The 16,098-nt window shown below is 48.0% G+C and overlaps 1 protein-coding gene across 3 annotated transcripts in view; it reads left to right on the forward strand.

The window, feature by feature from the left end:
• LOC310888631 (netrin receptor DCC) overlaps window positions 1-16,098 on the forward strand; it is a 414,661-nt gene that overhangs the window by 21,305 nt on the left and 377,258 nt on the right. Inside the window, exon 3 of one of the 3 annotated variants that reach the window (XM_083815528.1) lies at window positions 4,890-5,004. The exons of the other annotated variants lie outside the window; for them this stretch is intronic. Coding sequence (XP_083671654.1) covers window positions 4,965-5,004 — 40 coding nt within the window. The 5' untranslated portion in view covers window positions 4,890-4,964. The remainder of the gene's footprint in view (window positions 1-4,889; window positions 5,005-16,098) is intronic. 3 annotated transcript variants of the gene reach the window in all.

Below are 16,098 nucleotides of genomic sequence, written 5' to 3' on the forward strand. Positions count from 1 at the left end.
ATAACGGCAAGGACTGAATATTAAACATGTTGAGCATTTACTGTAAAACCCCGTCTTCTGGCATCCACCCATCATTTTCTTCAAGGCCCAAAGCACTCGGATGGAGAAGGAAAGGGGGAGCGGCTTGGCTCTCCCCTGCCCGGGTGGGATGGGTTGATTTTCCTTTCCTTTCGGAGCAAAAACGCCTTTGCCGCTGTAATGTTTGTGTTTGCGTTCGGGTAACCAAAAGGATTTACTTTTGCAGCTCTACTGTTGGATCTCAGTGGCAGATCCTTTCTCCCTGCCACCCCACGAACACACAGAGGTGCACACGCACGTTTGTGCGCTCCGTGTGGCGCTGGATTTCCAAATCTGTGTGTTTCTTTTCTACACGGTAACTCGGATTCTTGAGATTTGTGGGTTTTCAAGTGCTTGAAACCTCACGTCTCAACCAGTTGGGTGCTCTCCTGGTTAGCACCCAGGCGAAAAGAAGCGCTCGGAGCTGTTTGTAGGTGTCAGTTGTTCCGATTTCTGGTAACTGCAAAAGAATAGAAAAGGTTTTATGCAAATTTGGAACTGAAAATTAATGAATTAAAGCCAAAACGTGCTGCTCTTTGAGTCCTTTTCTGCATCTTCAACCCCCCGCACGTGGCAGACGAGCTCAGGGCTGTGCTGTGAGCTCAAGACGCTTGATGGATGCTCCCGTAAAAGCCTGATGTCTCAATAACCGAGTAAATAACACCAAGTTCGGAGCGTGACTTCCAGGAACGACCGGTCCCGTAGGAGAGCGGGGATGGTGTATCGTGAATTAATGAACAGTGCCTTGCGCTGGTTGAGGCGGCGAGAGGCCGGGCCGGGCTGACAGCGCTGTCATATTGTCCGGACAGGGGTATATAAAGATCTATAATATATAGATTCCATATAATCTATATATAATCTGTATATTTTAGATCTTTATATAGATAAATAGATCTTCATGTATATATATAAAATATAGCATCAGCTGTACGGGCGTTTCTCAAGGGTGGGCAGATGAGCCTGTCCGGGTGGTAACGCAGACCCGATCACTTTTCAAGGAGAAATCGCTTTGGGTTTGCTTCCAGGAACGGGAAAGGATCGGCTTTTTGGGAGGGGAATTCCCAGCTTCTCGTGCCCGAGCTAGAGGGATGCCAATCTCCCGTTGGCCGCGTGGATTTCGGGATAGCTTTGGGTCGTTCCAGGGGCTGTTGTAAGAAGGGAAGGATGAGTCCCCAGGACTTATCTGTAGGAGCTTTGTATGTTCTTGGAAAGATTAAGGAGGCTTTTGAACGTTGTCCATTGGTCTACTGGAACAGTTCTGTGTGTTTTTTTTCTTTTTTCTTTTTTCTTTTTGTTACTGTTTTTAAAAAGGATTGTCCTTGAAGCCGGAACAGAGAAGTAAAATATCTCAGTAAATCAAACGCATGATAAATAAGGACACGGAAACATTCCTGGGCACTTTTCTCGTATTTGCTGCTGTCTCTGGCAAGGTTATGCCCTTGCCAGATGACTTAGGAGACGCTGAAGGATTTAAGGACACGGTGGGGTTTAGGGGCCCTCGGGGTTGAAGTCACATCCAGTTCTTCGATGTGGCTGGAAGGATCAGGCCACCGCACGTCCCGGTACCTAAAAATGGGACTGAAAGGCAGAAACACTTGGTTTTCCCCGTATATTTTGGTTTAGTCCTGAGCAAAATTGCCAGCCCGTTTGCGATGGAGGTGCTCAGGACCGTGTTTGTGAGCAGCTTGGTTAAAAATGCCTCGTTGGTAACTTCGTGCTTGATTCAGAAATATTTTGCTGCAGGTAAATCGATGTATATCCAGCGCGGACACGCACAGGGAGTTGTATGCTTGTAGGTATCTGCAGATAGATAAAGGGAGGGATGGAGGCACCAGAGGTTGATTTTTGTGCGTGAATGTGCAATCCGGTCAGCTCCTGCAGAAAGGTCAGAGGAAAACCAGAGGCTGGAAGAACGTTCGCAATATTTCCATAAACCCAAGGTGTTTTTCATCCAAGATGTGGCAGTGAGGAAGGCAAGGGATGGGGGACTTGAATTTGGCTGTTTTCACAGCTAAAGTGTCCGTGTTGGTGTAAGAGGTACTCACGTGTTTCGAATTCTCATATTTCTGTTCCAACCCTTGGGGACCTCACTCGGACCTTCACCTCTCCTTAAGCCGTATTAAATAGAGACCGTACCTGATGCAATATTTATGCCCTCTGCTTCTCAGCTCCGATTTAAATACTGAAAGTTTTATGCCCGTAAAAATTGCAAATGAAAACAGAATATTTACAGATCGCTGCAAACCGCCGAGCATCTCCTCCCGGATTCCTTCGGGGTAAGCACCAAAGGGATATTTCAGAACCTCTCAAATAATTTTTTCCCCTTGGCTGGTGTGTTGCAGCGGGATGCTTGGGTTTGTGGTTTAATTGGGCAGGAATTTGGGGCAGAAACGTGCAATCGATGGCATGACTGAACGGGCACTTTCCCCGATGGATCATTTTTATTTTGAAGGCAGTGCGGAGGGATCTCCCCGGCTTCGAGTCGTGTCGTTGAGTGCTTGCTTGGGAGGAGGCAGCAAATCCTTTAATTCCTGCAGTTTGGGAGCGCCGGAGACGTTCGGCCTCTCCATGAGACCGAGCCCTCGCGGAAGCCGGAGTCCAAGAGAGACAGGGGAGGAGGAGTTGGAGAAGAAGAAGGGAAGGAAAATGCTGGGGGAAATGGCGCTCCCACCAGCACCCAAGGAGGTAAAGACAGGAGAGGAGCGAGACGGAGTAAGACGTAAACCAGGGAAGTGATGAATGGCTGCGTTGGGTGCGTCGGTGTAGGGGAACGGAGCCGCTGTGCGTAATTAAACGGGGGAAATGGAAACGTACATGGTCGCCGCTGCCTAAAGAGCGTGATAAATGGGTTGTACTCCGTCATGTTCACGTATCGCCTGCTGCAGGTTACCGGCGATGTATTCGTACTGTTTATTCTGCTTCTCCTTGCTTCAGCCAGCTTGTTTGTGGAAGTAAAGGAGGCACGGTTTGATTCCTCTGCCCAGCACGTCCGCGAGTTTCTCTCTTTTTATGCCTCTGAAGCTCTCTCTGGCACACAGGAGGAATCACAGGCTTTTCCTCAACCCCTTTTTCCCCCCAGAACTGGCTTTGTGTGCTCAGCCTGAAACGGAGAGCCGGTGATAAACCTCCTTTGCCAGGCACCTGGAAACTGGGCGCTAATTGAAGTGCCTTAAGATTTGGAGGAGAATTAGTCTAAATTCACAATAAAAGTAGCCACAAGTGGAGATGACGCTGAGCTTTTCCATTTTCTAGGCCAGGTGTGGGGGGCAGGTTTCCTTTCCTCGCTGGCCGTGTCATATTGTGCTCAGATTCTGTAAGCCAAACCTGAATATTGCTTTCTTTTTTAGAACAAATTCCAGCTGCTGCTGCTGCTAAGCACAAAACCTTCTCCTTTTCGGCTCTTAGTCTCCGAGCTTTATTTCTGCCTGACAATCAAGATAAAGTTGATTTTCTGCTGAGAACAAAGTGTTATGAAGAGAATACATTTCTTTGTTCTGGGTAAGATGAATGCAATTTTTTTTTTTTTTTAAGAGCTGAATTCGGGAGGCGATAAACACTAAGCAAGGGAAAAAAAAGGAGAAAGACACATTCAAAATCAGCTCACATACCTTGTGCTTTCTGCCGTTATTACTTTGGATCGGCTTGTAAAGAGCACCCGGGATGGGGACAGATGTTGGAAGCGTGATTGACATCCCCCAGCTCCTTTTCTCCCCAGGTTTTCCCCGGAGGGCAGGACAGGACACGGCGAGCTCTTTTGCAAAGCCACCTGCTTGCACGAACGTGCAGCGGAGCGGATGGAAAACTGGCACCGGCAGCCTTTGAGAGCCCCGTCAGGCTGCGGCTAGGAACTTCCAAAGCCAGTGGAGCTCTGGGTTGCTTCCCAGCTTGTCAAGAAGGCAAGGTGTCTGTAAAAAAAATAAGCAACGAGGAGAGAAAAGAAAGGCAGGGAATGCTGCGAGTAAGAGCTCGGATGCGGGCGATTTGGGGCTGATGCTGAGAGTTTCCCACGCGATGAGATAAATGGGGTGTAGAACCATTTCCTGAAGTAAGACTGTGACTTTAAATCATTTTTCCATCATTTAAAACGGACCCAGATAATGGCAGCCTTTAAAGTAACGTCCCAGATCACTGGGTGAGGTTACCCTGCCTTGCATGGACGCGGGACCTCGTGCGTGGAGGGCTGGGACCCGGTGCCACACATCGAGCCTGGTGTCTGCAAATTAGCAAATTAGCGGGGTTGCTGGAAGATTCAGGTAGCATCATAGCTTTGCCAAGGTATTAAGGAGCTTTTTTTCCCTCCCAGCGGCACTGTTAGTATAAAAAGAGCCTTAAATGTGGGCAAAACGAGGGCAAAGTGCAGGCCGCGTCGCAAGGGGCTGGAGGAAAGCAGGGGAGGAGGCGGTGATCCTTTAGGTAGGTAGGAGCCACATCCAGTAACCCCACCGGTGTGAAGCATCTCGGTGTCACCACGACAAAAATGGCTTTTGGGGAAGGATTCGGTGAGGTGGCAGGAACAGAAGTGCCCGTATACGCGTGTCTTGTCGTGATGGATGGCGGAGTTTGGGGAGGTATCAGCTAATTTCGCTCAACTTCGGGCGTGTAATTCAGCCTGCTGAAATATTGATACTGCTCCGCCTCGTGACAGGAGCTCCGCACCGGCAAACGTCTCCGGGTTTGTAGTTAAATGAGGAGCAGTCGTGTTAACAAAGGCAACACAAACCATTAGGAAATCTGCGCGCCGCATCTCGGCACGGGGATGCTATTAAAGTGTCAGCTCTGCGTGAATACTGATATTAACAGCGTAGTCAAACTTTAATGATTTATAACAATAGGTGCTGTATCAGAAAGCAGAAGGAAAAGCAAACCTAGAGGGAAACAAACGACCGGAGGAGAAGATAATCCAAGTGATGGAACTTGAAATCAAAGCAAAGCAGAAGACAGACAGAGGTGAGGTTTTTGCAGCGTGGTAGAGGTTGTTCAGGATGGACAACGCTGTCAGACACATGGTCTGGTTTTTGGGTGGTGCTTTGTGGAGCCAGGAGTTGGGCTTGGATGATCCTTGCGGGTCCCTTCTGACTCGGGATGCTCTGTGATTCTGTATTGCTTAGGTCCCGGGATGGGCTGTCCATATGGGAATCTCGTCCCTAAGACCTTGCAGGTTCAGTGCCTCAGCTTCCCACCTCCGCAGCTGCCACTGCACCGGGTGGACTTTGGTGCTGCTTCCTTGGCCAGGTGTCTTCGCCCCCCAGAGGAGGTGAACTCCTCTGCAGTTTGCTGTAGAATAAATTTAGAAAAATAGCCACGGATGGGGAGCGTCAGCCCCATTTTAGCTTCTTTCACAGAAAATTCCCAGCTCTTCAGAAAATATCCCTGCCAGGTGCACGTGCATGAAGCTGCTGATGTTTAATACGTGGACTTTTTAACTTCTGCAGAGCAGGCAGCATCGATCCTAGCGGCGCTCCGGAGGCTCGGGAGGGGCGAGGAGTGCAGCATCGATTTGGAAATGGTAGTAATGGAACCGGGGCGTTGTTTGCTAGGAACGGAGAAAAATGAGTGACCTTTCGGGCACGCTCCAGCTGCTCAAATCAAACCCTAATAAATGAGGCAGCGTTTTCAGACGGCCTAATCGATAGGGCGGCGCGGTCAGGGAACCTCGCATTACAGGAGCTATCTGGGTTGGACCTCATTGAGTGGCTTGGAGCCCTGCATGATGCCCTGGGGTCCTTGGACGCCTCGCCATAGCTTCCAGAAAAGGGAGAAACGGGTGGGTTTGGAGAGCTGGAGATCCTGGGGGCTGTGAGAGGCCCCAGGGAGTCCTTGGACAAGCCGTGCACTACTGATGTTCGTGCTTGGTTTTCTGGGAAGTGGTTTGCTAGCCCTAAGTTTTATTGTACCGGCTTTGAAACACTCTGCGCAATAATCATAATAATAATAATACTTCGTATCTCGGCGGCAGCTCTTTTACACAAAGAACTGAAAGTACTTTAGGGGAATTTTCAAAGTGTATGTGACAGTAAATCAAACCCAGCTGTCCTATTGCTACTCGTGCCTATCAGAAATTCAGAACAGTTACTAGCCTGTATTTTGCAGATAAAGACATTGAGCAAAGGATCCAGATATTGCCCTGAATTAGTGGCTAACGTCAACTCCACTTTGCTGGTTTAACAACAATACCGAGCATTCTCTAAAAGGATTTTTTGTATTAAACTTGAATTTATCCTTTTCTTTCTTTTTTTTTTTTCCCCTTTCCTTTTTTATTTACAATCCATTTCTCCTGTGTTTCTGCCTAATTGTCGAGTAATGTCACACCCCTTTCCCCAGCACCATTCTGCATGCTGATCTTCACTGTAATTATATTTTGCACTTCAATAATAGTCTTCACTCAGATCTCAAAGTCTTTCACAAAGCCGGGGAAATTTTCTCTCTGCAGCCTCGGGAAGCCGCACGTCACGTGCCCCGAAGGCGGAGGTGAGTTGGGAGCTCTGCGCTCCCCCGATACGGGAGCGAGCTCTTTCCAGGCAGACCTGGAGCCGACATCTCACAGCTGTTATTTCCCCCAGCTTTCCCTTTTACACCGTCAGGGAAATAGGATCCCGAAGCCCACTTTTGGCTGCTGGTAGCTCATACTCATCCTTGCTTCTTGCATGGTCAACAGCTGAAGTAGTTGTTGACCATGAAAGTAGCATGGTCGACTGCTGATGGAGACCCCACGAACCAGCCACTTGAGTTCATCCTAAGAAATCCACAGGTGTGTTTTTCCCCCATTTTCACTGTAACACCCATCTGTGGGTATTCCTTGCTGGTCTGCACCATGGGGTTTTACAGCAGCGAGGTCCCAGACCTCTTTCCTTGCACCCAGGTTGTCCGTGGCCCCGGGCTCTTCTCCCCTGGCTCACCCCGAAATGGCCAGGAGGGACTCGCTCACCCCCTTTTACAACTTCCAGTCCCTTCTGTCAGACAAATTCCTCTTTAGTCTTGTATTTTACATCCCGAAGTCTCTGCAGGAGCACTTCACCGAAGATGAACCGTCCGTTCACAAATAAATAACCGGGTAACTCAGAGCCTCTTCAGAGGAACCGCGTACTTGCCTTAAAATAGTAATAGGGACGGGGAAATAATTCAATGTGGCAGAGTTAAGGTGTGATAAAACATTTATTCCCTCGCACATGACAAGAAAAAATGTGTTTATGTTTATGTGGCAGTGTAAGATTTATGGGGTCATTAACTATTCATTTCCCTGGCTTTAACTGCACGGGGCTCCTAGGTGATGTGATAGATAAGGGCGTTGCTTTCACTTAGCAGCCTTAAAAGTTGGGTTTTCATTTTTGTAAATAACCTTTCGGGGGCTCTGGGCTTTATGAAAGGCTTGTTTACTACCTCGAGGAGAGAATAAACCTGCCTGGCATGGATCCTATCTCCCCGAGGAGCTGCAGCGAGGGCGCTGAGGCCCCGACCCCGTCCCGCTGGGAGCAGCCCCACTCTTTTCCCTTCTCCGGGCATCCAGTGTCCCCATCATTTTTCCTGCTTCCTTCGAACCTCCCAACATCCCATGACCTTCATCCTTCTTCACGTACCTTTCTACCCAAAGGCGTGCCCCGATTGCGGCCGGCGGGTGGCCTATAAGGTTTTCACCCCGAAGACGGGCCGAAGGGGCGAGGAGGCACTTGCACGGCTGGGGACGTCTTAAAACATAGCCGGGACCTAACTAATGCATTCACTGCTAATTCAATAATGCGTTTCACACCCCAGAAGTGCCTTTTTGTCAGCGCTTAGCCTCAGCACCTGCTCTCCGAAAAGAAGGCCTTTTAAATGTGTGTTTTATGGCAGCGAGGGAGAAGGCATTAGTATTTAGAAACCCCTCTGTCGGTACACATTACATTGGGACTTAGTCATGGGCAATTAGCAAGCATTGACCCACGCGATGATTTATCCCGTATTTTGCGAGCTAAAACTAGGCATTTTCCTCAGCTTTTATCATTTAAAGCAAAGGGTTACGGAAAGCTTTTAGTTAAAAGGAAGAATTTCCGAGGTGCGATGAATTGCAACGAAACCAGTTCAAAGAAACCAAATGAAACCAAATCTGTGGAGGTGACTTTATTCTAGTCCCGGTACTTCAGACCAAACAGGAGGGGAGGAAAATCCAGGTGAGCTCTCACTTGGGTGAGTAAAGTTGTTTCTCTTGCCATCACTCGATAAGACGGTCAATAGGCAAAAAACACTTGGAGTGTGTTAGAAAAATATTACGGTTTTGTCGTCCTACCTGTGAAAATGGATGCAGGGACCGCATTTGCACTCGATGCCTTGTGCTGTCTGTCAATGAACGCTCAGAAAATCAAATGGAAGAGAATGGAGATGGATTTTATCTATCTATCTATCTATTTATTTATTATTTTATTGGCATTTGGCACAAGAATAGGGATGAAACCAGTCTGGAAGAGCGGCAATCTCTCTTCCCGTGGCCGCCAGTGAGAAGCCAGTGAGAACGTGAGGCTCTCAGTATCTGCTCTTCAATTTCGTGACTGCAGTTCTGAAATTCCTCTTCAGTCGCATAAATGTCCTGTCCCTCTTTATATTCTTCTCATTTCCTATCTTGCCGAGCTGAAACCTGTGGGTTTCAGGAGCAAAGGGCAAGGAGATGTAGACGCCGTGCTCTCCATGTCTCCCTGCTGAACCGTTTTGGATATAAACTTACTCCTTTAAACTACAGCTGGAATAAATATTGGCCTCGGCTTACACCTCAGTGATAAATTTCCCATCCAGGTTGAACATAATCCTTAAAAATAATATATATGTATGTGTATATTGAGGTGTCTTTTTGTATTCTTGCTTCGTGCCTGTTCAGGGCATGTCGGGTCAGCCGGATTGCCTTCAACATCGTATCGTGGGCAGATCTTGCTGCCAGTTCCTTTGCTGGATCATGCATTTTAAGCCCAAACCGATCGCTCTGATTTTTCCTGGGTGTTTTCTTTTATCGGTGCATCTCCATGGCATGGCGCTCCTCAAAGGCAGCAGTGTACAGTGATAAAAGATTGTGAATTAGCTGTTGGTTTTTTTATCATCTCTGTTTTGACTTGTCTCTCTTCCAACTTCTTGTTAATGAGACTGCCTTAAAAATTATAGGTCTGTTCTTGCAAATAACTGCTACGGATACCCCAACGATATGCCAAACGTGTCTGAAGGCTGGAAAAAACCTGAGGAAGGTGGGTAGCAGACGCAAGTAGCATTACATTCCGGTCTTTTTTGCTGGTAGAACAGTGTTGGCAGTCGGTCCTGCTCCTCCTGGACAGGTAGGAATGAGTGGCTGCAGCCCAGAAATGAGCAGAGTCTCCTAATCTTGCTGGGAGCTTGTGACAACGTTTGGATTAGTTCTCCCCCGGGAATTTAAGGATCGGTCCAGACTGTTACTTGGGCTAACCCAGATGGTCAGGGCTCCTAGCTTGGCTTGCTCATATCACAGTGTCCCGAAATCACGGGCTGTGATGGGCACCGTGGGTCCTCATTCGGCGGCGTGAAAAGCGACTGGCTTTTTAAAGAGGAGCTGCCAGACCTCTGCACTCCTCAGTTTATCCAACTTTTTGACACCAGAGATTGAAAAGCCTGGCCTTGATGACTTACTTCCCTGTACCGTGTGAATAATAATCGTTCACTCAACGGCAAGGACTCTCTGGAATTAATCAGAGCCGGTCCCTGGAAAGCCCACAAAGCTGGAAAACTGCTGCAGAATACCAGGTCTATTTTTTATTACAAAATGAACCGACTCTTGTGAACTTTACATCTTGATGAGGCAGAAAAATACTGTTGCTTTTCAGTTATTTCACTGTCAACAGCAGATCCATGTCTTTGGGGGGGGGTTACATCTGAGACATGGAGCTAAATACTGGGAGATGGGACGTAGCCCCTGCCACCCCGCGGGCAGCCCGGGAGGAGTCCCGAGTTTGCATCCCTAATGCTGAGCCTGTTAAACCCTTTATAACGCCTTTTTTTTAATTTTTTTTTTTATTTTTAGGTGTGGTGGTTCTTTATTTCAGTCTGCCTCTTGAACTTTGTAAAGGTTACCTAATCCGTTCCTGATTAAATATGTGATTGCAGGTCCTGATTACGTGTGCGCGCGTGCAGGAATAATCTAGCGTTGGTGGCAAGGTGCCCAGAAATCGGTACAAATGGGGTTTTACACTGAAAACCTGCCTGACAGAAGAGGATTTCAGCTGCAGCTGAAGAGTAAATTAAGAAGTGCTGGTACATCCTCAGCTGCCTGAGCACTCGGACGTAACGGGCGCTCTCAGAAGTGCCCCATTTATGCTGCCTTCGCAAGCAAAGCCGCAAAAGCAAGTAGGGAGAAATTTAAGCCCTGAATCTGAATGTGTTTTATGGCTGTGGGGTCCTGGTGACGCTCCTCTCCTCACCCCTTGGCTCCGCCGTGTCCTTGGTGGGGTGAAGCCACCAAGTTTTGGGTTTGGTTTTTGGGTTTCGGCGGGCTGGGCTCTGCGGGGCACATGGTTGCAGGGCTCGCCACCAGTGCTGCCGGCCAACGAGTTCATCCCAAGCAGGAGTAATTCCAGGGCTTGTTCTGCACAGAAGGGATTTAAGCTCTATTGGCAGAGCTGACTTTTATCTCTGATTTAGTCCCACATAAAATAATTGCGTTTAAAAAGGACTCAGCAGGCTGCTGTCATCAAACCCTTTTGAAAGGTCTGTTCTGTTTGATATCACCGTTCGTTTTTCTTTTTTTTTTTATACACCATCAAACAAAAAGACGAAAAAGGAAAAGAAGAAAGGAGTTGATAAGAGGCAAGTGCAGGCGAGCAGACCCGTGCCCCCCGCGGCTCAGATGCAGGCTGGGGGCACCCCGTGGGTCTCGGCACGGCGCGTCCCAGCTACGTGGGGCAGGTGCTGACCCATGCAGTGCCGCGCGAGGAGCCCACCATGAGGAGGAGGACCAGGGTTTGCCAAGAACGAGGTTGGTTTGCCTCTCTTTCTGTTTTAATTCATTCATTAAGAGGACTTTGCCAAAGCACTGCTGAGCACGGTTCTGGGTGGCCATGCCCCTGCTTCATGGCCAGCTCTTCCATGGGCTGTGGGGTGGACGTTCCCGCGTGGAGCATCTTGTACCGCCGTGGTCCCGCTGCGCTTGCATACGAGGCTTCCCAAGCAGCAGACTCAGCTGCAGGAGGTTTCTCACCTAAGCCCGTATCAAAATCAGAGATCTGACTGCTTTCTAAAAATGATAGGAGTGTAAGAAATGAAAATTGGAAGGATATCCTGGGTTAACAGACATTTCCCAGAGCATGGGGAGGGGAGGGATTGTGCTGCCTAGGGCAGGGGAAGGAAGCCAGGATCGAGAAGCCTTGGCACCACCTTCTTTTTCTCCTCCTTTCTTTCTTTGCATTTTCTCCTTGAAATCCAATATGAGACGTTGATTCTTTCTTGATTGTCTATATTGGCTCCTTCTTGGTGGACTCACTGCTTGCCCAACAGTTTCTCTTACCTTTCTAGGGTTGTTTTAAGGTCATTAAATGGAAGTGTGTTATCCCAACGTGCACCCAGCGTGTGTTATCCCAGTGAGCACTGTGCAACCTGGGAGGGCGTCGGAGGGTTGAGGCTAGAGAAACTCGCGTCACCTACAGCCCCCCGGGGAATTGTATATTCATTTTTATTAACCCTAATTATGGGAGCCCTGTAAAATTCACCCGTTTTGTCTCGCCTGAGGAATGCAGCAGCTAATTGCTCTTGACATTTCCTTGGTTTATGTTTCCCCGTAACGCCACCTCGCCCTCACAGTGAGACGAGGCTACCAGTTGGCTTGCTATGGAGTTTGTATGAGGTTGGTATTTCTGCTACTTCCATCATCTGCTTACAAATACGAGAGTAAATGTGTGTGCTTTAAGGTGATGTTCTTGGATTTATGGTGCTTGACTTGCTGAACACGACAGGCTCCCTTTGCTCGGTGCTGTCTTTGCCTTTCCTTCTCCCCTGCCTTTCTTTCCCTGCAGATCTGTCGGGTTTTTCATCCTCGCGGTTGGTTCCTAGCCATCTGGACTCGTGGCTGTCTTTACGTTTTTTTTTCCAAATGTCATCTCATCTGCTGTAAAAAAAAAAAAAAAAGGCATACAACATCTGAATATTTCCAATTGGGATGTCTGGTGGCTGGGTAATTTCGGAGCTCCCCCGTTCTTTGCTTTGGACCGCATCCATTACCTGTGATGATGTCTCGGGATCTCCAGGAGGGAAAAAGATATGCAAAGTGATAGCCCGGCGGTGATTTGGAGAGACAGAACAATGCACAGCATGTCGTGCTTTGAAATGGAAAGTTGAGCTGGAAGAGACCAAAACTTCAAACATTTCTGCCTCTGCCTCCCAGTAGCGCGGAGCTGCACTCATGGTCACAGGGACGGACGAGCATTACCCCGAAGGATGGAGGTATGGGAACACAACAGCCAAATTTCAATCTGCTTGGAAAAAATAGGATTAAAACTGTAGTAAGTATTGAATAAGACTGAGGGGTATCCAAACGAGATAATCACTTGTGTGGTTCCGTAATGAGCACAAATATTTTTCAACATTGTCATGTTAATGGGAAGCTCGAACGCCCAGCTCGGTAAATACAGAGGACAAAACACGAGGCATAGCTTGAAGGTCATGAATATGCACGGAGAGAGATCCAGAAATATTAATATGCTGCGGTTTGCTTTCAAAGTACGGAGATAAAGCCCAGGAAGAGAGAGAAACAAAGAAGACAACAAAGCTACTGCCGAGTCCATCTGTTAACACAAACCGAAATCAGCATGAAAACATGGATGTGAAGCCGTGGTGTTCTTTATAAAATAGAAGAATATAACCCGATAAGCACCAAAATCTGGATGAATTAGCTGTTAATCCTACCATGAGGTCAGTTTATTCACTTTCCATTTTTTTCTTTGCCGTTTTTAGGCAGCTCCTATTCTCAGCTTGGACTTCCAAGGAGGAAAAAAAGCCTGTTGCTCTACGGTACTATTGAGAGTGGGAGGAGATATAGACATGTTATGCAGATGCAAATGAATAAATAAATATGTACCATTAGCACTGTGATGTGAAACGAGGGAAGGCAGCCTCTCTGCAGCCTCCTCCAGTTGTGGCTTTGCTGTCCTGCACACGCTTCGTATCGCTTTTGCATGAAACAATTCAGGTTGCACGTTAATTCCCTACCTTTAGTTCAGGATCAAATATTGAAATTTCTCAAGAGTCAAGCAAAAATCCTCCAAAATTAGGGCTGTTAAAAGGACGGATTTAGATAAGGACCTCTTTCATTTTTCCGAGCCCTCTCCGAAGAGCACCGATCAATTAAACCTGGCTGAATGAGGGGATTTGGGCTTTATTTAGAATCCCTGTTTATGCAATCAAACGCTCTCGTCCACGGGCCCCTCGTGCCGCAGCGATTCTCTCCCGACGGCAGCTTTGGGGTGCTCGGGCATCTTCTCGGGATCCGTGGTTTGTTTTAAGTTTGCACTCAGATCCCCTTAAGAAGCGCCGGTGTATTGTATTTGTATACATACGTCGTTTATAGATTGATCTGTTTGAAGATCAATAAAGCAGACGGAGTACACGAAGGACCGTGAGCGTTACAAATATCCACCGGCTGGTTTACGAGTGCCAGTTCGCTCCTGCACCTCTCGTGCCCACCAAGCCCCTGAGCGTGCCCTGGTTTTACGCAGGCTCCGGGGACCTTCGGTGCCAGAAGGACGGAGACCAACCGGAGATCGATGTAAGGTTTGGTTTTATAATCATGTTGGCAGCTTCTGTAGTCCCGAGTGCAGTCCCTGGGGAGCAGTGACTTGGTCGCAGCCTTGAGGATGGGAGTACAAAAGTTCACACCTTTTTATATAACTCCTCTATGCGCCGCCGTTGCGTCAGTTCTGTTGTTTTGGTTCGCTTCATTCTGCACTTTCTGATGTTGTTTATAGGTACCTTTATTAAAACGAGTGCTGCTTGTTGAACTCTTTTCAAGGCTTTTATTTTCATTGGCCGAAGCACATTGATTTTCTTACATTAAAAATTAAGGAATGAATCTCATTTCGGTCTCAGCTCTGTCTGGCGTTCAGCTCTGAAATTGCCGGCGGAGTGCGACCGTGCTCTTGAAGTGTGCTTTGGGCTTTTCCTTTAGATTAGATCTGTGATATGAGTCAAGTTCTCAGTTGCTGGTGCTTGTCACCAGCAGAATTCGGTCTTGTTTTAATCAAAGCGCTCTTGCTTTCAGACAAAACCTTGGGTGAGCTACGGGTACCCTACCTTGGCCAAGGGAGCGGTGGCTGAGCCTGGGGCCACGGGTCCGGGGTGTGTGTGTGTCTGTCTGTCCATCCATCCTCGGGGCCAGGACACCTTGATGGATTGCCTCTCCTCCAACTGCTTGAAGATCCCAGAACTACGTTTGCCAACAGGAGCAGTGAACATCTCTACTGGAGTCCCTGTAGCAACCTAGTGTATAGCAAGGTAGATAAAGACAAGACTTGGATCATACTGAAGGTAGCTACCAGCTGTGAGTTGATAATTTATCTTTTAGAAATGAATAATTCCAACCATTAGCCAAGAAAGGAGCAAGTCCCTGTTGGGAGCATCCCCTCCATCCCCCAGCTGCTTTAATCCCTGACCTCCATCCAGCGCCCAGCTCCCGCTGCTGCTTGGTGCTCTCGCCGTGAATCTTCTTTTCAAGGGAAGCTGGCTGAAGGATTTCCTTAACGTCTTAGGAGACAAACAGACTAATCTTTCACACTGCTGATCTGGAACCAGGAGAAAAACCCTCTACAAATCTCCCTGCTGCTCATTCCTGTCACGTCCCTGCGGCTCAATTGTCTCTCCTCGTGCCTTGGCACACATCTTTACTTCTTCCTTGGCCTTGCATTTTGAACTCTACCTTCCTTATCTCTCTTTTTTATCCACATTCACTTATATTTTGTCCTCTATCCACAAACCGTCATCCTTCCACGAGCCTTACCACAACCGAGCGTGCCTCCCCGCATAGTTATTAGCCATCTCATTTTTCTGCTCGCTAACACCCAGAACCTTATTTAGTGGAGTCATTGTGCGAGCCTCATCTAGGCAGAAATCGCTTTAATTAAATAGCTCTCTGCCGCTCCTTGTTTTGGCTTCAGGTGCCTTTGGTATTTAGCAAAATTGGCGGGGAAAATAAACCTCAGCTAGCCTACAGATAAGCTTTGCTTCCTTACTTTGAGTTATTTGACTATTTTTTTTTTTTCAAAAACAAAAAGAGCTTTAGAAACGCCCCGGATAATAAAGGAAATAAAGGTGCCACTTGGAAATGAGCTGGCGGAGCTACACGAACGATTTCGGCTGGGATCTGGCACTCACCGAGGAGGAAGGAGGTGGAGAGGCAAGCCATTGTCACGCAGGTGTGAGCGAGCTTACCTCGTTGTTTTTTTTTTAATCAGCACACCGACTGTGTGACAGTAGGTGGTACTGTAGGCAAATAGATTCCCCAGATTGCCGTATCGTGCAGGATCGCGTCCCCGGTGTTGCGCGAGGAGGGCTCCAGGTGCTCGCTCCCTTCCCTGCCCTTCCACGTCCGCGGGGCTGAAGGAGGTTGGGTAGGTGTGGAAAGCATCTTTTCCTCCCGTGCACGTCACTCCTTCCATAAATACCCGGTTTTTCAGCCCGCTTTGCCGATGCAGAAGGACGCGGGGCTCAGCAAGAGTTGGGACAAGCAATGGTCAACGTTTCATTTCCCTTCAACATTCAGTTGGGCTCCGAGTGGAAGAGTCAACGCAGAAGTCATAAACCATAAAAAGGCAAAAAAAACCCCAAACATCTGGAGGAAGATATTTTTCCCAAATATCTCAGTAGAGTGCTCGCTTTGGATGCTTCAAGCTGAGGTTCAGCTGCCTTCTCCTGCTGGAAAGGATGCAAAGACACGGCTCTGTCCTGCTGTGAGGATGCCCTAATTGCCAACCCGAGGAGCAGGCTGGGGCTGAGCTCTCACCAGCTCCTTTTATGATGTTCCAGTTATATAAACTATTAAACAGCAAGAAGAAGAAGCGTCGAACCTGGCAGGTT

This window comes from Anser anser (genome assembly GCF_964211835.1).
Source record: "Anser anser genome assembly, chromosome: W".
Classification (NCBI taxonomy): Eukaryota; Metazoa; Chordata; class Aves; order Anseriformes; family Anatidae; genus Anser; species Anser anser.